Genomic DNA, 20,795 nt, shown 5'->3' with positions numbered 1-20,795 from the left:
CCAGCTCTACCATGGCAAGAATGACCTCAGGTTTTGATATTTAATTTCCCTGTGACTTAGCTCTCTGTGTGTAAAGGCTGATTGCTCTCTCTTTGACTTGCAAGGTTATCTTTAGGTGTCTTGATTCTATAGAGATGAGTCAGGGAAGTATCTAGGAAAGGTTTCTTTTGTTACAAGACATGCGTTTACTGGTGAACTATTAAAAGGAAAAGGCCAAAATCACCAAAATTTCAAAACTACCGAGCCCTCGGGAAACAAGGGTGAAATCCTGTGTGGAGTCCACTTCTTCAAACTCTAGTCTTGTAGTTTAAGCAGCGAGGGGTTTCCACATAACTTTCTTCCTCTGCTTGTGATAAACCTTTACACCAGGATATTTGCTGAAGTGGAAAGGGCTGGGTAGGTGCCTGTACAAAGAAGTTTGTCATTCCATACCTCAGCTGAATAAAACCATTCCTCATAACAAAAAGGCAGCACGGACATTGGATGGCTCTCAAGTGAAGTTCCTGAGCATGCTGGCATGCGCACACACAGGTACACTGGCACTGCTATGTCTGCGGTCCATGGGCTAGTTGTGTGGTACAACTGTACTTTAAGGGTGCATCATTTGAAGGTGAGGTGGAATAGGTCAATGTCCAGTAAAAGACCTGCACAAACTCGGGGGGATCATTTCCTTGTATTGTTTTTTAGTTTCCTCCTTGGCTAAAAATGAGTCTAGCATTTATCAACCTTGTATCCACACCACTTTGCACATTGTAGTTGAAAAAGGCTATATCGTTCATTATTCTTATGTGTATGTATCATTACAGTTCACTGTTTGAATGCAGAGATCTCCTGACACCTCTTGTCCACATTTCACCATTTAAGTGACCAGCATGCATCTGGCCATGTAGTATTGCAAACTGCCTCAGAAGTTGGCCCCTTACAACTGGAGTTTGAAGACGAGGACAGTCTGGGAGCCCTCAAAGAATTTTAGCTGCATGCTGCTGAGGGCAGCTCTGAAGGACCTTGGGGTGGAGTTTAATGCTGGTTTTTGCCTCAATCCATCTCTCCATCGCCAGAAAAGTGCCCACAGCCAGAAGGTAGGAGATGTTGGCCCATGCAGGATCCCAGCCTGCCTTCTCCAGCAGTGTGTGAAGGTGGCTCCAGTCCTGCCTTCCCAGCAGCATCTCCCTGTCCCAGCTGCTGGATAATGGACAGCAGCCCCAGGTTTTACTGCGTGAACTTAATCTGCACTGTCGTTCCTCATTACTGCCACTCAGTGCCGTCGTGTCCAGCCACGAAGGGTCACAAGATGACATGAGAGAGGTCGGGAGGGGGGTGTATAAAAGGGCCTGGGAAGTACCGGGAAATATGGAAAGGCTAAAAAGAGAACAGCTACCCAAACGATGCTCCCAGCGGCTCGGTGGGGATGGGGCTGAAAGCGGCTAGGTTCACACCAAGTTTTCCCGGAGGTCACTCTGCAATATGGTAACTCCCAGCTCGGCTGTCAGCGCCCATAAAGGCAGCTCTCCTCACACTGCGGCGGTGGGGAAGGGAAGGAGGTTTGTTTAGAAGCATTAGCGTGCCCCTCCCCCGGCCCCATTAGCGGCCCTTATTAAACCAACACAGACAAAGAGCAAAGATGCCCTCGTTAATGGAGAGTCTCCGATAATTACTCTGCTCTGCCGCTTCTTTTGGGGCTTGAATGGCCTTTGAATAATGTTTCTCTTGCTGTGGTTGCAGACAATACCCTCGCAGACTGCTTTAAGCGGTGCCAATCCCATTAGCAGAAGAATAGCAGAGCTTTCTGGCTGTGCGGGTGTGTGTGCTCCCCGGGAGGACAGCGGCTCCCACTGGGAGCGGGGCTGTGCTGCCCGCTGTTTCGCTCCCCTCGCTTGCCCTCCACGGCCCGTGAAAGCAAAGTGGGGAAGCGCTGGGCAGAAACTCCACTCCAGTTGGGAAACAATCTTCCTATTTAAGCAGCAGCTGAGCCAGGGAGCTTGGGAGAGCTGTGTTGCTCCTCGCTGCAGTAGCACATGCTCTCCTCTCGCAACCACGCAAGACACCAAAGGTGACAGAGGCCTAGAAGTCTCTGAAATCAGAATCAGGCTGTGCTGCTTCTTTGCTGTACGGATGAAATGAGGTGACAGTCATCCCTCTGCATCCAGTTGACTACAGAGCCTGAAAATGGCTATACCACCCAATTTCAGGATGGTTTATTTTGTACTGCACACCTCAAGCAGGAAGCTAATTAGTGCGTTCAATCGGTAGCTGTTGACCAAACTTGGAGGAGTTGGAATAACTCTACCTGAGCCTTTCTCTTTGATCTCCCCTTCTCCATGATAAGTGAAAATAGCGTATAGCCGGGCTGGCTGCAGTGTTTAATTTAATCATCTGATGATATTTATTTTCACAAACATGAACTCAAGGAACAATTATCAGAAAGGTTTCATCTTGTGCTGAATGTGCCAGTTAAAGGCCTTTCTGTGAGGTAATAGCTTCTATGTAGGGAGTCAGTAATTAAAATGTGTGAAAAAAGGGCCCTTCTTCAGAGGCTGCAGGGAAAGACAGTGGGTCTAACGCTCAGCTGGTGTGAACTGTCGAGCCTGTCAATGGCCACAGTAAATGGGCACTGCTTCTTCTATGTTACGCCAGTGAAGGATTTGCCCAAAGGGTTCTGGAGAGTATTCCGTTTTGAGAAAGATGTTTGGATTCTTATCAACAGGAGCCAAACTGAGGAATACATGCTGCAGTGATCTGGTCTGTGGAAGGTGATTCTGCAGTACTCAGAAACATTTAGACCTAAATAAGAGCACTCAGTTCTTCAAACTCTCCCCCAGGGCAAGCAGATTGTCTTGGTTTCACCTGGGAGAGACTTAATTTTCTTCCTAGTAGCTGGTACAGTGCAGTGGTTTGGATTTAGTATGAGAAGGATATTGATGATACATTGTTGTTTTGGTTGTTGCTAAACAATGTTTATACCAAGCCAAAGTCTTTTCAGCCAGAAGTCTGCAGGTGCACAAGAAGCTGGGAGGGGGCAGAGCCGGGAGAGCTGACCCAGACTGGCCACAGGGATGTTCCGTACCATATGGTGTCCTGCTCAGTATATAAACGTGTGGAGTTGGCTGGGGGGTGGCGATCACTGCTCAGGGGTGGGCTGCACATTGGTCAGAGGGTGATAAGCAATTGCATTATGCATCACTTGTTTTGTGTATTATTTATGTATTATTAATATTATTCTTATTATCTCTTCCTTTGCTATCCTATTAAACTGTCTTTATGTCAACCCATAAGGTTTTTTTCCATTCTCTCCCCATCCCACTGTGGGGGGTGGAGTGTGTGTGGTGAGCGAGTGGCTGTCTGGTCCTTGGATGCTGCCTGGGGTCAAACCATGATACAGACAGAGCCAGTTTCTCCCTCTTTTGATGTTAACTCTATAGACTTCCAGAACCATACTCTAAAAGCTGAGAAAAAGCTTATAGTTGAAACATTCCAAGAAGGAAGATTACTTCCTTTATGTCTTCATTGTGTGGACGTATAGGGCATGGTTAATCACCAGATGGGTCTATGCACTCTGATCAGTTTTGGGCCATATGTTGATGGTTGTTGAGCAAGGAGGACAAAGCTGGAAGACAAACTGTGTGGAAAATTCTGTTGGAAAGCCACCACCACATCTTTAACCAGTGCATCGTGTCTGAAACTGCTTGTGATTTCATGTTTGAGGATGGTGATATGCTTAAACAATGAAAACTGCAAAATCTAGAACTTGCAATGACATATTTTTCAAGGTTCATATTTATTTAGAATTAGAGTGTGTTATCCTGCACATTTGAGGGATAAGGTGGATCCCTTATTCTTTTCCACTGACACACTGACTGCAGGACGAGAAATCTGTACAAGACTAGAGGAACAAAATGTAGAGTGCCCTGTTCTCAGATTCATTTGTTTTAAGCTGTGGTAGGATGGATATGTGATGGATCACAGATATAAAAACATAATTTAGAAAGGGGGTGGAATCTCCTCCTGTCCATAAAATGGTGACTATGGTTTATAAAGTTATTCTCAGGCAGAATGGAAAATTTGGGTTACTGTGGTTACTGTCCATGCAGATTTATGACTGCCAAGTGTCTCTCGGAGTCTGTTTCTGAGCAGAAGGGTGGTTGTTCTTGAACAAGGTCTCTGCTGTCCTCCCCTAAGGAGAAATGGCATCTATGCCCTTCTGCAGCCTGAAATCAGTATTCCACTACAGGTGGAAAATGATACATGGGCCACTTCCCAGCAAACTGTGAGTGTAATGTTAAACACAAGCAATTTATCTTCAGCAGTGAAATCAGAACCAGGGGAAGGATGTTTTTTTACACCTCTCTTTGAACTGCCTACCTGATCTCGTCCCCTGACATTCGTGTCCCCACAGGTGACAGACCCATGTGCCCTGTGCCTCCCGGGTGAGTCTGTGGTGCCTGGATGGGACCTCACGGTTCACAGTCAGCAGAGGTGAAGTTCTGAAGCACCAGCAGACCCTGGAGTCCTAGAGAGCCTCTTTCCTTCTGAGGAGCCCAAGAGATAAATGTCTCGGTACCATTTGAGAAAAGGGTGGATGGTGATAAATAACGTGGCAAGTGTTTATGCTGCCTTGTCCTTTGAGGGACTGCAGTGCATACAATTGAATTAGAATAAAAATATCAATCTTTGACTGTTAGCCGGTGAAGAAGCTGTTCATCTTTAGGAGCAAGACTTGAAATGTATGATGCTCTAGTTAATATATTATTTGTAAAGGCCAAGACTAATGAATTTTCAGTCAGAAAAACTGGTTTGTTTGGTTTTTTTTTTATGCCAAAGGCTCTCATTCATCCTTGCTGTCACCAAAATGAGATAACCCATATGAACACAACTTTGCTAATTGTGCCAGTCGCATTTGTGGCTATAGAGTGAGGAAGAGAAGAAAAACTTCTGATGGAAGCTAACCTAACACCTGCCTTTTGTTGTGGATTTTGAATCTTCGTTACGGACTCAGCTCAGCACCACATTTTTGTGCAGTTGCATTTCAGCACTGCCCTTGTTCCTGCTGGCTCTCCTGAGATGCAGTCAGAGAAACAGCACAGCGACCGTGATTTTAAATGCGCATGCAGCACTGCTCAGAATTGATCTGCATACACTGGCCATCAAAATTCAGGTACATCCCTAACCCATACATGGATTTCCCTCACCGTAAGGTTATTTTTACAGGACATGTATTTTCAGATGGGATGCCATGCTACATACCAATGAAACAGGCGATTCATAATGGTCTTGTAACTTTTTGTTTTCTTTGGGTAACAGGTTCTGCTGGGTATCACTTTGACAAGAGATTTCACTTAAAGATGAGAAGAAACTTCTTCTCAGTGAGGGTGGCAGAGCCTGGCCCAGGCTGCCCAGGGAGGTTGTGGAGTCTCCTTCTCTGCAGACATTCCAACCCGCCTGGACACCTTCCTGTGTAACCTCATCTGGGTGTTCCTGCTCCATGGGGGGATTGCACTGGATGAGCTGTTGAGGTCCCTTCCAGTCCCCGACATTCTGTGATTCTGTGATCTGAATTAATACTCTGTGCTGCTCCCTGCAGCCCTCACCCCTTGGTAAGTGTACTTGCGCCTGGGATTTTTAAAAACCCGTTCAGTATTTTGCATTCTCCTGAAGTCAGGTAGCTCCCTGAGAATCTCAGCATGGAGAGGTGCAATTTTACCCCTTGTAGGAGTGAAAAGCCTGAAGGTTTTTCTGTCATTTTTTCAGGGGACATAGGAGGCACGTTGGCGGCGCAGCCCGCCGAGCCGCTCCCCGCCGCCCCCAGCGCAGTCTCCCGGCCGGAGGGGCCCCGAGCCGCCCGCCACCTCCTCCCGGGACTTCCCGAGCGCCGGGGCTCCCGGCAGCAGGAACCTTGTTGCCGCGGAGCCGTTTCCCGCGGCGGCCGGGCCGGCTTTGCGGCGGACGCGGCCCCGCCGCCCGGCAGCAGGAGGGGCCGGGCCGGGCCGGGCCTGCGCTCCGCGCCGGGAGCCGCAGGCGGGGCGGCGGGGCGGCAGGTAAATACTCCCCTCGGGCTGCGGTGGGTGCGGGGCTCGGACGGTCAGCGAGGCTCGCCGGGCCCTGCGGGGCAGCCATCGCCGTGCTGCTGCCTGCGGGTGCGGGCGGGTGCGAGGAGCCGGGCGCGGCCGCTGTTTGTGTTTGTGGCACAAACATCCCTGTAGTCAAGTGCCCGTCTGGAAAGACACGTTCCCGTGTGCATGGGAAGGGCCTATGCTTGAGGTTTCCCCACCCAGAGCCGCTCACAACCTCAGCAGGAATTGGGGCTGCTCCCCATCGGTAGAATCAAATTCTGGCATGTGCAGGCACAGTATGCAGGCATCACTGTTTTAGTAGCCCTGGGTATGACATAATGCTGTGGTCTTCTTACGTTGCAGTAAAATCGCTTCACCCAAACACAGCTAGTGGAATTATAGCTTCTGGAATCAAGTATGTGCGACAGGAGAGTATCAGTTATGTGGGAGTTTGTGCTGGCTGGAGCATCACTGGCACTGCAAGGTGAGATAAGGGAAGAAAGTCGAGATTTGAGTTTGTTTAAGGAATCGTTACTTGCTCCTGATCTGTTTCCTGTTTTGCAAATATGTACTTATGGCCCTGATCCTGCAAAGATGTACAGGCAAATCTAATTTTAGGTACTGCGTAATCCACTAACTGACTACAAAAAGTTGCAGTATCTGAGGATAACAAAGCATCAGAATCTTGGTAGGACCAATGCTCATACACTTAAAGCAACAGTAGCTTTTATCTTGTCACTTTCAAGGCTCGTTTATTCAAAATTACTGAATTAAATTTGGGATTTTAAAAAATCAGAAATCTAAAGTGCAAAACAGGGCAGTACGTAGTGGAATGAAGGATCTCATCGTCCTACAGTAGCTAGATACAGCATTACTGCAGAACCTTATCAGTCTGAAGTCACGTTAGGTGTTAACATTTTGATTTCATCAGTTGTTCTGGGGTCTCTACTGGGCTTTTGCTAAGATGTTCCGCAATAAAGGTGTAGTTCAGTTTAGAAAACAGCAAGCGTTTGTGCTGAGTCGATACACGATGCTGGAGCGGTACATGTGGCTACAACCACCCTGTGGGTTCGGCTGTTGTGTCGATGCTGCCAGGGCCTGCAGGTCTGGGTTGCTGTGAGAGTTTGCTGAAATTCAGCGTTATTTGGATCTTTACTTCCTTTCCTCCCCCTGCCCCTCTTCCCTTGATAACAAATGTGCCAAACCACTGTGGTCCTGGCTGTTTGAAAGGCAAGAGTAGAGTTTAGTTTGAGGTTTGAAATGAGTTTGTTATTAAACACTGTGTTTCCATCAGTGTCAGCGTTCAACCACTAATAGTTACGGGAAATCCAGGTCTCCCTGTAGAAAGGATTGTGCTGTCCCAGCCGAGCTCCCGGCGCACCACAGTTAGAGAGAAAAGTTGGCTGTAATTGCAGATCAAAGCTGTGTGCTGCACAGATTTGAAAGTCAAGTATATTTTCTTATGGCTGTGCCATGATCCTGGGAAGAAATGTCTCCCATGTTCTTGTGGGAAATGCTGTGTTTCTTACCCTCCTTCTGGCCTCCTGGGGCAATGGCAGCTGTTGTTCCCAGCTGTGGAGTTATACTGGGCTGTGCTGGAATCTGCCTCAGAGAACTACCCTGCAGAGCTAACTGAAAATTAATTGTGTAGTCTGGCTTAGATGGTAAAGGATTCAGTTATTATATTGCTATTTATACCAGCTAGTGCTTCGTCCAGGGAGGTCCCAAAGTATCTTCTGTCCCCGAGTCCTAGTTATAAGGAGATAAATGTCTTCATCTGGCAGCCCCCCTTCAGTATGTCCTTCCTTGCCGAAATGCAGCCACCTCAGGGTGCAGCAGGACATTGCTGCACACAACAGCTGGGAGCTCAGCAGCCTGGTTTCCAGCAGTCTCTGCAAATGAGTCCTGGAGGAGCAACAACCCCAAGAACAAAATGTGCCTTTTATTTCTGTTCAGAACTCACAGGGACAAACTGAAAATGTCTTAAAAACTGATCTCTTAAAAAAAAAAAAAAAGAAAGAAAAAAGAAAAAAAGTCTAGTTTTTAAGGCCTGGCTGTCTTTTCCATTCAGCGTAGTTCTAGAAAGTGTAGAGTAGGAATATACCTGTGAAAATTCAGTTTGTATGGACCAGAAATGTTTATTGAAAAAAAAAGTTTTATCACACCTGGCATATACAAAGTTCACCCACATCCTAGCCGGGGACAGGCTGGTGCATTGTGGCATGTATAATTAGAAATATTAGGATGAGTCATGTTGTTTGTTGTTTCCTGACTGTCCAGTTCAATCATGTTTCCTCATGTACTGGAGGAGGTTTGTATCACCCCTCTCAGATACCCCGTTCCCTGACTACCTCTATGCTGAACTCAGGGGCTTGCAGGCAGTTTTTTTGGTGTCTGTCTGCCTGGCGGAACAGGCAGAAGTTCTGGTAGTGAAGGGCAGCTATACAACTTTAAGACAAACCTGTACACAGAAAGCAAATGAACCCATGCATAGAAATCATTCACCCTCCCTTGGGTTATTGGGGACTACAGCTATGTTTAAGACAACACGTCCATGTCCATAGGCCAAGTCACTGCACTGCTTAATTCCGTTTGTCCCCATGGATTTTTGTGCCTGATGTGTGGGTTTGAGGTGTTTGCATCCAGCTGATCTCAGGGGCAGTGCTAGGACACAGGGGAGCCTCTGTTCCCCAACACGTGACATCCTTCCCTGCCAGCTCAACCACCCGCATCACATGCAAGGGGGTAAGTCTGGATTTTAGTCTGATGTAACCTGTGAAGGTGCCCACGCGCCGATGGGTTTGGCTGGCCAGCAGCCTGGGCTGTGTGTCACCATCACCTAACTGCCCTCCAGTTGTTCTGCTTTGCTTTCTGCTCCTGTCCTTGTCTGGGTCCTTCATCCTTCCCAGAGTCCCAGTCCAGCTACTGAGATTTCAAGTGGTTGCTCATCCACGGGAAGTGATACAGCCCCTCATTACTGGGTGCTGTTCCCCAGCTGAGAGGGATGCACGTCAGATGGCTGTGAGGCAAAGGAGTCAGTGATAGAGATTGCGGGAGAGCTGTACAGCAGCAAGGCTCTGGAAAAGAAAAGCTTTCTGTGGTCCATCTTCTTCCACTGCTGGGTCCTCCTCACCTTCTGGACCCCCTTTGTTCTGGTGCAGCAGGCTGTTGTGTGCTTTTCAGCTTAGATTTTTTTGTGGTTTAATTACTGTTTCCGAAGTGCAGTTGAAATTAAATATAATGTGTGCTATAAGCACTGTTTATTATTAATTACTGTGAGCTCATCACTGGATGAGCTGTTCTGTAGCTGTGATATGTTTGTTCCCCACGCAGGGAGGATGCTTGGGGAGTTTTGTTGTTGAAGGCACTGGGTCAGAGCAGCAGCTGGGGAAAATCTGTGCTTTGACTGAGGGCGACTCATGTTACCTCGCTAAGGGACTGCTTCCACTCCCAGAATATGGCATTCTGCTTCTTCCCTCGTTTCACCTCTTTCTTAATTTCATCTTTTCTCTGTGTGTTTCTTTTATTTTTTTCCCCTCTTTTATTTTCTGTAGGCTGGAAGAGATCACTGCTGTCTTTTAGGTTAACTGAGATTAGGCACCAAGTTAATTGCAGCTGTGCCTGCTCTTTGCCTCTCCCTGGGTCTGGCACACAGGTGTGGGAGCTCTTCACTGATGTTGGCAGCTGATTTCATCCTTAAGGGCAATGAGACTATAGGAAACAGGTGGGTTTGCAACATGGAGATGGTTATACTTACATTCACAGTTATCCTCTCTAGTGCCTGGCCCTATAGCCAAACACTTCTGACCAGAAAGTCTTTCTTCTTGCTTTCCCTGAATATTGTCAGTGGTTTTGTGCAGGAATATCAGTCAGAAGGTATTTATGTGAGACACTTTAAAATTGGTATTGTCTGAAAAATTTAAGCAATTAATTTCTCAGTTGTGTGTTGGAGAAAGAGGTTTTTGAAGATGGGCTTTTAAAATGTGATCTAAAGACAATTATCTAGGCCTCATTGAACCAACCATTGGCTGTCATATGGCACCCTCTTTGAAACTGTGATCCCTTGTTCCGTGTAAAAAGTTACTTGTAGTTTTACCCTCTTTGTGAGGCACTGTAAATTTCATCCAGACATTTAAATGATGAATCGTAAGAGTTTCTGTGCTGTGTTGCTCACTCAGTGTACAGAGCAGTAGGTAACCTGGGGTTTTGGAATCACCTGGGGAGAAAGTCGCTTTGTACCGAGGGAAACAAATGCAGCCAGGACATAGGAACACGTGATGGTTTGCACAGGGATGATGTCCCAGCTGCAGCTCACTCCCTGCAGTTGTCCCTTAGGAAATTCCTGGTTATCAGCTGCCTCTGTAAATTGAGTATGAGAGGCAGGCAGTGGCGCAGCTTTTAATTGCTGCTCAGAGAACTGGCTGCACTACTCATGGGGTTCGCAAGTGCTGTGAGTATGAGTGTTCTGAACCAGGACTGCTCATTGGTTACATGTGGATGGCACATAGTGCAGTGGATCTGACTGGGGATGTTTTATGTGGAAGCTTCGAGCACAGCAGCTATAATACAGTGCTTCCTGCACAGCTAAGGGCAGGAGGGCTTCTGGTTGGGAGAGAATCACAGAATGTTAGGGATTGGAAGGGACCTCAAAAGATCATCTAGTCCAAACAGACCTGGGTGCTGTCATGCTTTGAAAGAGCTGCTGGCCACAACAGGATCGAGAATGTTTGCTGAGTAGGCCTTACTATTCTGTAAATAAATAAAGCATCATCTGCCATCTAGTTACAACAGGGGGATGCTGGAAAGAGAGCACGACACCTTGTATTGCACTACCACTGTCAGTTCTACAACTTTTCTGCAAGCATTCTGTGCAACGTATGGAAGTGCATAAGCAGTGGTAAAGACTCTGTGCAACAGTCAGCCATCTGGGCATCCTCATCTTCTCTTCTGCCCATTCAGGTGTGCCCACCTGACAAATACAGCTCAACTTCTTCACTAAGAGGTAGCACCTAAGTCTTCAGCTTTGTAGCTTTTTTTCAGGGATCCTGCACAGCAGTCTCGTTTTCAGGGACTGGCATTGACCTAAGTGCATCCCATTTAGATTCTGGGCAAGACTTTGCTGATGTGACCCGCAGAGCCAGTCAGAAATCCTTGTACCAGTAAACCCCTTAGGCTGTGATTGCTCAAGGTGCCACTAGAAGACATTCAGGTCACAGGCTGAGGTTGCTCAGACAGACAAGCAGAGAAGCTCTTTAGGTACGAGCTCCTCCAGCCCCAGTGGATTGTATTCCAGGCGACTGTACATCCATCTTTTCTTCAAATGACCTGTTTTTCAGACCAGGCTTTTCACAACCCGTAAGCTGGACTGTAGTGGTACCAGCCTGCAACATACCAGAAATAAAGGTCCCTGAGGCTGCTTGAATTTCCTCTGCTACCAAATTGCTACCCAACTGAAAGAATGTCTCTTTTCCTTGTTGGCATAGGTGTTTCAGCTCACAGCATGAGATAAGCAGAGCTGGTTCCCACAGCAGGTTCCAGGGTGCTGAGAAGGGGATGGGGCAAGATCTCCAGTGGCTGGGGCACCCTTGCTCTCTACTTGTATGCAGGTAACTTGTAAAACTCCTCTTGGGCTCTTGAGATAAAATTCTCAGAAACACCTAACTATTTGCCAGGATTTGGAGCCTCAGAGTCATTAGGAATCAATAGACTCAAGGGACTTTTGACAACATTACCCATCTTTTGCTGTCTGAGAGCTCCTCTCATTTATGCATTTCCTCCTGGACACATTGCTTATGAACATCATTGATTGTTCCTTTCCAATTCTCTCGCCAAATACAGAACAGATAAATAGGAACTTCCCTTTTCTTTTGTATTGCTCCTTGTTTTATACGTGTCTATTACCTGTTCACCAAAGAGGAGGTCCTGTTAGCACCAAAACCAACAAGTCTGCTTATCAAGTTGTTTGTTGCCTCCTGTTCCTCCCTCCTGCTTTCCCCCTCTGCTTCACGGAGTTTTCAGATCCATCTCACACTAACCACTTGTGCTAATTTGGAGCCGTGTGGTGGCACTAGCCTTCTAGAAAGGTTAAAGGACCAAGTTTTGCCTGCTTCTCCCTTAGGAGTGTGAGTTTGGGCCTGTTTCCTGTCCAGTGTTGAACAACAGTGCAAGAACTGCATCTTTAAGGACACTGCTGCTCTGTCACACCGAGCCGGAGTTACCTATGCTGTTTGAAAGAGAGAGAAGGAGAATAACCGGCAGATAGGTAGGATGGTGGCACAATCCCTGTTTCCTTATGAAATGAAACCGAAAGGTGCTTCTTTTATATATACTCTCTGTATGGATTGGTGAGCTAAATGGATCTCTTCAGTCACTGGTTCCTAAACACATGCTGGCTTTAATTTTCTCTCCTGCCAAGGCTAGACTGAGCAGTCCTGAGCATAATGTGCAGGCTGGGGGTACGCAGCAAGTCCCTGTTGTGGTGGTGTGTATCACCCGCAAGATTGCTTTCTGCCCTTGCCTCTTCTATGGTTTTTGATTTTCCCTGGCACATGGGGATCCAGAAAAGCAGATCAGGAAGTTAAATGATCTCTTCCAGTGCACGTTCCTTGTAATTTGTCATCTATGATTTTTCCCTGCTGTCAGACTGTGCTGTCACCTAGATTAAGCCGTTGTGACTTGTCTAAGGGAAGTAATCTTGACTACACTGAACTCCGGTCTCACATGGCATGACCAGCGCTCGTTGTTGTTTATCTCAGCCATACGAGTGATGTGGCCACTATAAACTTGTAATAGTAAAGGCTTTACTCATGTTGTAAGTGCACATTAATTATCTGACTGCTGCATGTCCATGGATGAAAGCTGTATCTACACTAGACAGACATACAGAAAAGCATGTTTGTGACCACCTGCAGTTTTTGCTAAGTACAGTGCACCATGTTCCTTCTCCTTTTTTCAGTAAGACTAGTTCCCAGGGGCCCAGATGAGCTGTTAGGTTTCTGTTTCCCATAACAAACCACTGCTTACAGTTACCTTTAGCTTTGGCAGTATTTAATAGTTTGGGCTGATGCTTCTCCCTTCCTCTCCTATTCACTGCATTAGGCTGAATGTCTTGGAAAATTTCAGGTGTTTCCAAGAAGCAGTATGTAAGGCAATATATTTTACAGTAATTTAAAAGGAATTAATCCTATCCTATTTGCCATTTTTTCACCTTCATGTGAAGGAAGTGATTTCCACTGCTTTCCCTTCTGGAGTTGATCCTGATGGAGCTGTTCACTGCCATATCAAAGGTTGCTTTTGTTTGGCACCAAATCCGTGCAGAAGCCTGAAATAAATTTTTGTTGTCTGCCTCTGACAGAAAATGCCACATTGTGTTTATGGAGGATGTGTGATTGCAGAATCCCAGCCCAAGTGAGAATTACTGGCACAGCTCTTTCTTTGATCTGAGGAGGTTCTTGGTGGTACAAGAATGCATGAGCCCACCACTGAGGTCACCTTTCACATCGTTATTGAGCATGGCAAACAGACTAGTTTGGAAGCTACAAGTGCTGCAGTTTGTGAACTGTGTGATGCAGAGGCCTGTCATCTTTGTATGACCTTGTGATTCAGCATCTTACTGGCTGTGAGGTCAGTTTGTAGTTCAGCACCACCACACTTGTCTGCATGGTGCTGGGTAATTCCAGCCTCACAGCATCCAGGGAAACATGCAGCCACATGAAGCCTCCAGCGTTTAAAATGGAACCTGTTTAATGTAAGTCTCAATTTTCTCCTCTTGCTTTCCACCTTTCCTAATGATTTCAAATGAAGAACAGAGCAACACTGCGTCTGTTACCTCTGAAATGCTTCAGTGGCGTGTGACAAGTCCTTCTGGAGTGATTGCTGCTCCAGTGTCTAGGGCACAAGGCTGTATTCTCTGCCAGCCCCTGTGAAGGAGCATCTTTGAATGGGCCAGCCTGTATCTTTCACTGCTGGTGTATGATTATGGTAGTGCTGGTGTTGTTCAAGGAAAGCCTGTTGCGGTTTTGCAACTTCAAAATATCATTCTTGCTTTAAAGACATGCTGTAGGAGGATGTGGAGTAAGCGGGCAGGTTGCACCAGGTCATGTCCCTTAGCCTGTGCCTGGAGCTCCCAGGCTCTGAGGCACCAGGGAGCAAAAAATTCTGGGGCTCCTGGCAGGAATAAGCTTCAAGAGAGAACTGTGTGCTGCGTTAAGCTGACAATGCAGTTGTGCCCGGGATGGCTTTAGTTCCCACTGCCATCAACTGGCACAGTTGCACAGCTTTGCAAGGAGTCTGTGCCCATACTGTTCCGATTTCAAACCACTCCAGATCTGTTTTGTTCACCCCACTGGTTGCAGTTCTGGCTCTACCTTCAGTGTCTTACTCTACAGTCACTTATTGAAGCTGATTCTAGTCCAGGTTCACTGTGAGACTACTGAAGTGAACCCTTGCCAAGACATAACGCAAAAAAGAACCCAGTGTAAAGGCTTCAAGTTTCCAGAGTTATATACATGATTATTGCTTTTTAGAATAGTTTGCTTGGAGTGCATTTGCAGCAATGATGGTTTGAGCTGCTGATCTGTTAGGAGGGAGGATCAGCTGCTGTTTCACACACACCTGTGTCATATCTGACCACAGGTGATTGTGGAGGGGATCAGTTTGTGGCACAGGATTCTGTGCCCCCTTCTTGGGGGGCTGCTGGCCTCCTTCCTCCCTCTGGGTTGCCGTAGGAAAGAGTGCTTGGTTAAATGATGTTGCGAATGTAAGTTAGAGTAAGGCAAATAGACTGTTCTGTGTTAAAAAGAACCTTAAATAGAAGTGTGAACTGTGTTGGGTGGTGTTTCATAGATGTTTTTCCTCAAGTTTATATCTTCATGGGTCCTGCTAGCACTTCAGCAGTATTCACAAGCTAATGAACTACTAATTATCAGCCCTGCCCAGGCTAATTAGCTCTGTTAAGAGTGTATTAATCTAGGCAGAGCTCTGAGCTCATGCAGTTTTGCTGCTTCTAGAATTTGAGCTGATGTGGTCCAAACTGGGCTGTAGATCTCTTTGACTTGCGGCTGTTCTGCACCTGTAGGCTCTAGGTCAGGGGTATCAAACTCATTGTCACCAGAGGCCACATCAGCCTCATGGTTGCCTTCAAAGGGACAAATGTAATTTTAGGACTCCTGTAGGAGTAGTTACATTTATATAGGCTTAAAATAAAGATCTGCAGATTTGTGGCAGTAGAGAACATGGTATATTTTGTTTTGTTGATAGGATGTGTTGTCTTTCTGAGGCTTAGGTTGCCACATGGTTTCACTGAGGTTCCCAGTGATATTCTATTAATAGAGAGGAGCTCTGTATGTAGTGCTCTGCACCAGCCTCTTAGCGTCGATTTTTTAGGCAAGTATCACAGTTCTGTTTATGCAGACAAGTAGGCAAAGTAGCTGCTGTAAAACTCATGACGATCTCCTAAAACTGGGACTGCAAGCAGTCTGGGAGAAAAAGGCAAATTATTTGAGGCTGATTGGCCTGTTTTACTAACCTTGCATTTCTCAAGTTTTTCTTGCAGCCCCATGGGAACCTGCACTAAGCATGCCCTAGGTGGCTGTATTTGTGATGTTCGTCAGTATTGCCTCACAGCACAGCTTTCTAAAGCTTGGTTAATAAATGGCATCACTTTGGTTCGCTTTATCTGGTGCCCCATCCCACTCTCTGCAGGTTCCAGTTCAAGAAGTGATAATACACAGAGTGAATAACAGAAACCCCAAAGGGGTTCTTCATGTGCGATAATGTTGATGCCAAATGAAGGAGAAAGTAAAATCAAGGGGACTGTGACTGTGAAAGAAGTGATGTGATCAAACATATTTATCTGGAAAAAGGCTCTAACTGACATGCTGTTTTGCTTTGCTTTACAGGTACTCTCCACCACTATGAGCTTATTTCAAAGAGGGACTGCAGCTCACTTGATCAGCGGATGTTAAGTCTCCCATCTGCAGACAGGCTGGTTTGGTTCCTTTCTGCCACTAAGGCTTGTGGTTGTTGAATTTATTTGCCCCACCATCACTAAGTTAATGGTGTGCCAAGGACAGATGTGAAGCAGCTCTTTCTCTGGGCGTTGATGTGACGTCTTCTTAACGCATCACGCCGCCTCAGGCCCGCTGCCAGCACAGGTGATGGAGGCTCTTGAAGTTGATGACATTAGCCCAGCCTTGGAAGTGACTGAAGACTTTTTCAATAGTTTTGAAACTAAGCTTGAAAAGATCGTGCAGCCCTCAGAGGTGTACGGTGTACAGAACGTCCCCGAACTGGTCGGGCAGGAGGTATTTGATCAGATAACAGAGAGCACAAATCTGAGGAACGTTGCCTCCTTAGCCAAAAGTAGCCTCATCTGGGATCACTGCAAAAATGGCCTCTTGGAAACCAAAGCTCAGACGGCGTTCCCTGGCAGAGACCAGCACGTGGTGCGGAGGGGAGCAGCTGCTGACAACCTTGCCTGGGCTGGGGAACGGGAGACTGCGGCTTTTAACATCTTTAATATCTGCCAGCGGAGGAGAGACAGGCCTCGCTCGGTGAACGACATCCTGGTGCAGAATGAGGATGCCTCCACGTTCAAGCCAGGACACAACAGGTCACGCTCCGATATCAGCCATGTGAACTGGGGAATGGTCTTCACAGGCACCTCCCTGCAGCAGCCCCCCGTGCCTGGCCGGGACAATAACTGCGCCCTGCTCTCCTACCTTATGTTAACCAATGGAGAGGACATCCAAGGAAACACAGGTTTGTGTGGTGCTTTATTGCCTCTGTTGATAAGAGGACTTCCCTATTTGTTTTTAATATTTATCTTGAAAGGGGAGATGCGTGTTTCAAAAAACAAGCACCTCTTAAGCTGATAGAAATCAGCATCTTGCTGTTGTCTTTGATATAGCTCTTGTCTGTTTGCCTTGCTAAGGATCAGTTCTTAAACCAATCTCAGCTTCTGTTATTTCCACGTTTTGAAAAACTAAGCCTGTTTTACTTTTTGCTGTTTTACTTTTGGCTCATTTGACTCAGGAAAAAAGAATTTATTTGTTTTGTATTTCTGATCATTTCCTTATCTGATTTTCCCAAATTAAACAAACAAACAAACAAACAAACAGCAAACTTTGAATGCTAATGCTATTGGGAGAATGGCAAATCCAAACAAATGCAGGTTTTGTAAAAAAAAATAAAGAAGAGGGGCCATTAAAAAGAGGGCAAACAAAGCTTTACTGTGAGGCCTGAGATCTATGTGCTGTTTCTTTAAGAAATTCTGGCTATTCAGTCCATAAACAATTAACAAAAACTCAAGCTGGCTATTTGTGCTTGTCAACATTAAGGCATCTGCCAGCTTTGTGTGGGGTGCAGGAAGTCTTGTTATCAGATTGAGGCAGGCGCCTCCAGCAGCCGGACCAAGCGGCCTTTCAGCAACTGATACTTTTTCCTTTTCCTTTCTCAAGCGCCGCACTGGAAGAGGTTGTGCCCAGGGCTTTGGAAACACTGAACCAGTGTCTGCATCTCCGTGATTTGTTTTAGAGATGGCAGAAGGGAACTGGGCACTTACAGAAGAGAAGAGCAGCTAGTGCCACGAAGTTTTTGTAGTCTAAATAAAGGCGGGACTTAACAAAGGAATTTAAAAATCAAAGTGTGTGAAAGTGTGTGTGTGTATGGTGGAATGATGCCAGTTATGAATAGGTAGCTGGTTTAGGGTTAAAACAAACCTTTTTGGTTAGGTCTTCCAGATAAGTCAGCTATTTTGGAGAAGGGAAAGCAGATGCTCAAATGTTTCTGTTTGTAGATGTGTGCATATATAAATATAAATATATATAATACATAAGCATATCTATATATGTGTATGTATACACGCACAAACCTGTATGTTCCTGTGTTATATTGTGACATAGTTGCTGTATCCCAAAGAAGGGGTGCTCATGGCTTACAAAGGCAAGTATATCTGCTCTTGGTTTTGTTTAGGGAGATATATTGCTTCCTGCAGAGTGGGATCTCTGTTCTGCATCCTTGCCATGAAAGCGATGATGAACATGAATGCACTCAGAAGCCTGGAGCTCTCGATTTTCCTCAGCTGTATCCTGGGCATCTCATGGGTTGAACTTTACATGTAACACCTTTACATGCCCACAGAAGCATGATTAAATCTAGCCTTTAAAGTTCAGTTGATGATTCTGATACTATTTTAAGCTTAGTCTTTATGGCCCAGTTTCCCCATGCAGCCCTCAGAAAAATAAGGGAGTTTGTTACATACATTGCTTAGAATAAGAAATACCTAAGCCATTCTCTGTTTAATGGCTTGTTCATGTACTTACTCAGAGTAATTTCAAACTGCCACTGTATCCCCAGCCTGCAAGAAGCAAGTCACCAATCCAGCTAGTGCTCAGCAGCAGAGTCCCAGGCCAAACTGGCCTCCCTTCTGTCTGTCCAGGGCTCAGGCAACTGCAAGAATACGTTGGGGTGCACCTTAGTGCACTGAACCTCTCTCTGGGCTGAAGCAAATGACATTCCCCTCTCCCTTACACACAGATGCAAGACACTGTGATGCAATTGTTCATAAAAGGAAGCAAAATGAAAAATGGAAATGATGTATAATTTTCGTCCCCTTCTGGCAAACAAAGAAATGATGTTAGGAACTGCAGTGCTGGGTCAGCATTGCTTCCAAAGTCAGGGACTGCGTACTGCAGTCTGTCCCCTCTCCTGGGCGAGTCTCCTCCCTTTGGGAAGCTGGGCTGTGTGCAGTGTTGTCCTCCTTTCACCCTGGCTCCCACCTAAGCTGTCCAGTGCACTTTGCTTAGAGACAAGAGACCCCAGGGAGACGCATCAACCCTCTAGAAGCCTTAAAAGGGCCTTGCTGTATCCAGAGTCAAGTCTATAGCTGGACTTCAAACTGCTGTGTAGAACAGCCTGATAGAAAACCTCTCATGGTGCAACCATAAGAGGAAGAGACAAGAAATGCGCTCTGTGTACAGGTGGATATAACCATGGGATTCCTTAAGCTTTTTTTGTCCAGGCCTCAGTCACCCCATTGTGGTGTGTACCCAAGGCATGCGGCTTTGGGTGCAGAATGTAGTTCAGTTGTGCTCTGCCCAGCCGCTCAGCAGGCACTGACGCTGTTTCAATGCAGTTAACCAAATTAAGTTTTTCTCCATACAGAAAAAGTAAACAAACTGTGTTGGAGTGTGATATATACTCTTTATTATGATTTCATGTTAAACAGTTTGTAGTTACAAGTTGTAACTGTGAAGACCTTGCATCTATAAAGCAGTTGTGTGATGTACAGCAATATTAGCACTCTTAAGAAAAAAGGCAATTGACAAATTTCCATGAAGCAAACTCCTGTTTTATACTGTCTGCACAGGCCCATCCATTCCTCAGTTTCTCTGTGGTGCCAGGAACAAACCCCATCACTGTGCTCGGTGCTGCCAGAGGTGTAGGTCACTTCAAAATGGCTTTTTACAGAAAAGACTCGGTGCGGTCAAGTTCTGAGATCTCAGAGGTGGACCAAGCAAGGGAAGGAAGTGGATTAGTAAGAGTGGCTCCAGAACTTCTCCCAGCACTCACCTGTAGCCCAGCAGCAGTTGGGTACCTCTGAGGTGCTCAGTGCACACTTTTTCTGTTGCATTTTGCAAAGGTGTGAGAAATTTGTCAGTGTTTGCTGTGTGCTCTCCGCAAGCCTTGCTGCATGGGACGTTTGGAGGCTTGGAGGCAGTGGTACCTTGTTTAAGGAAGGAGAACTTGTGTTCTCTGAAAATGTGCTCTCTTAACCTGTTTCCTTAACGTGTTCTGTCCAGGGGCTGTGCAGGTTTTAGAAGGTAGCCATGGTATTTCTTCCCACTGTGTTTACATGACAGCCTGCCACAGAGTTTGCTGCTACTGTGAGCTGAGCTGAAAAGAGAAAAGCAAAAGCAAACAAGTAGGTATTGCAGGTGTGTGTATCTGGGGCTGGTAGTTATTCTCCATGAGAGACCGAAAGATGTATTTTAAGGCTGGCAAAAGCTGCTGCAGTGGTTGAAGGAGTTGTAATGTCTGGAGGCATCCCATTCCAGGGCTTTAATACAGATTAAGCAAATGCACGTGGGATACCGAGAGCAACTTGAGGCACTCCTGTCAGTCCTGTTGCAGTAGAGGACTTCCTTCTGGAGCCTGCAGAGGTCTCCCAGTCCTCTGAACCTGGCCAAGTTGCTGCATACATTAACTCTTCACAATTTTTTTTTCCTTATCTTCATAGTATATTTAGTACTATGAGCTTATCTGTCCCTACTGCTTGGGTTTTTATAATACAAATAAAATGAAACTGGATCCTTTCCATGTACTGTGAAAGAAAAGGATCTGAAAAGAAGCTGTGCCTTTTGTGGCAATATCTCCTTAGGCCTGCTGGCAAAACAGCGAGTGTGCTGGACATGAACGGTTCGTGCTGTGGAACAGTGTCAGGCAGTAAGAGGAGCTAGCAAAGATGGAAGTCGTAAGCAAATTCAAGGCAGGCTTTTGTATTTCTGAGCATGTGGCCTGGCAAACAAAGGGAGAATGCTGCTTCTGTAGCATCCAGTGAAAGCTTGCGTAGATCATTGGGACACAGTGTGTGAGCAGTTATCTTTAGTAGTCATGAGGATGTTTGTGGTGGTGGGTCATAGAGCAGCAGATCGCGGTGCCATCGGTTGCTGCTGCCGTTGTCCTGCTCAGGGAGAAGCTGCAAAGACAACTGGCTGTAAGGGGGTGTAGCACGTCAGGGAGCTGCAG

At 46.3% G+C, this 20,795-nt stretch overlaps 1 protein-coding gene across 1 annotated transcript in view; it reads left to right on the top strand.

Annotated features, from left to right (window-relative positions):
• Nucleotides 1–16,167: 16,167 nt before the first annotated feature.
• The window catches only part of PLEKHM3 (pleckstrin homology domain containing M3), a gene marked incomplete at its 3' end in the record, with an annotated part of 68,879 nt that continues 64,251 nt past the window's right edge, over nt 16,168–20,795 (top strand). The window contains exon 1 of the mRNA XM_080346488.1: nt 16,168–16,808. Coding sequence (XP_080202614.1) covers nt 16,205–16,808 — 604 coding nt within the window. The 5' untranslated portion in view covers nt 16,168–16,204. The remainder of the gene's footprint in view (nt 16,809–20,795) is intronic.

This window comes from Nesoenas mayeri (genome assembly GCF_963082525.1).
Source record: "Nesoenas mayeri genome assembly, chromosome: 6".
Taxonomy (NCBI): domain Eukaryota; kingdom Metazoa; phylum Chordata; class Aves; order Columbiformes; family Columbidae; genus Nesoenas; species Nesoenas mayeri.
Note: the sequence above shows the minus strand (reverse complement) of the source record. Positions and strands in the feature narration are given on the sequence as shown.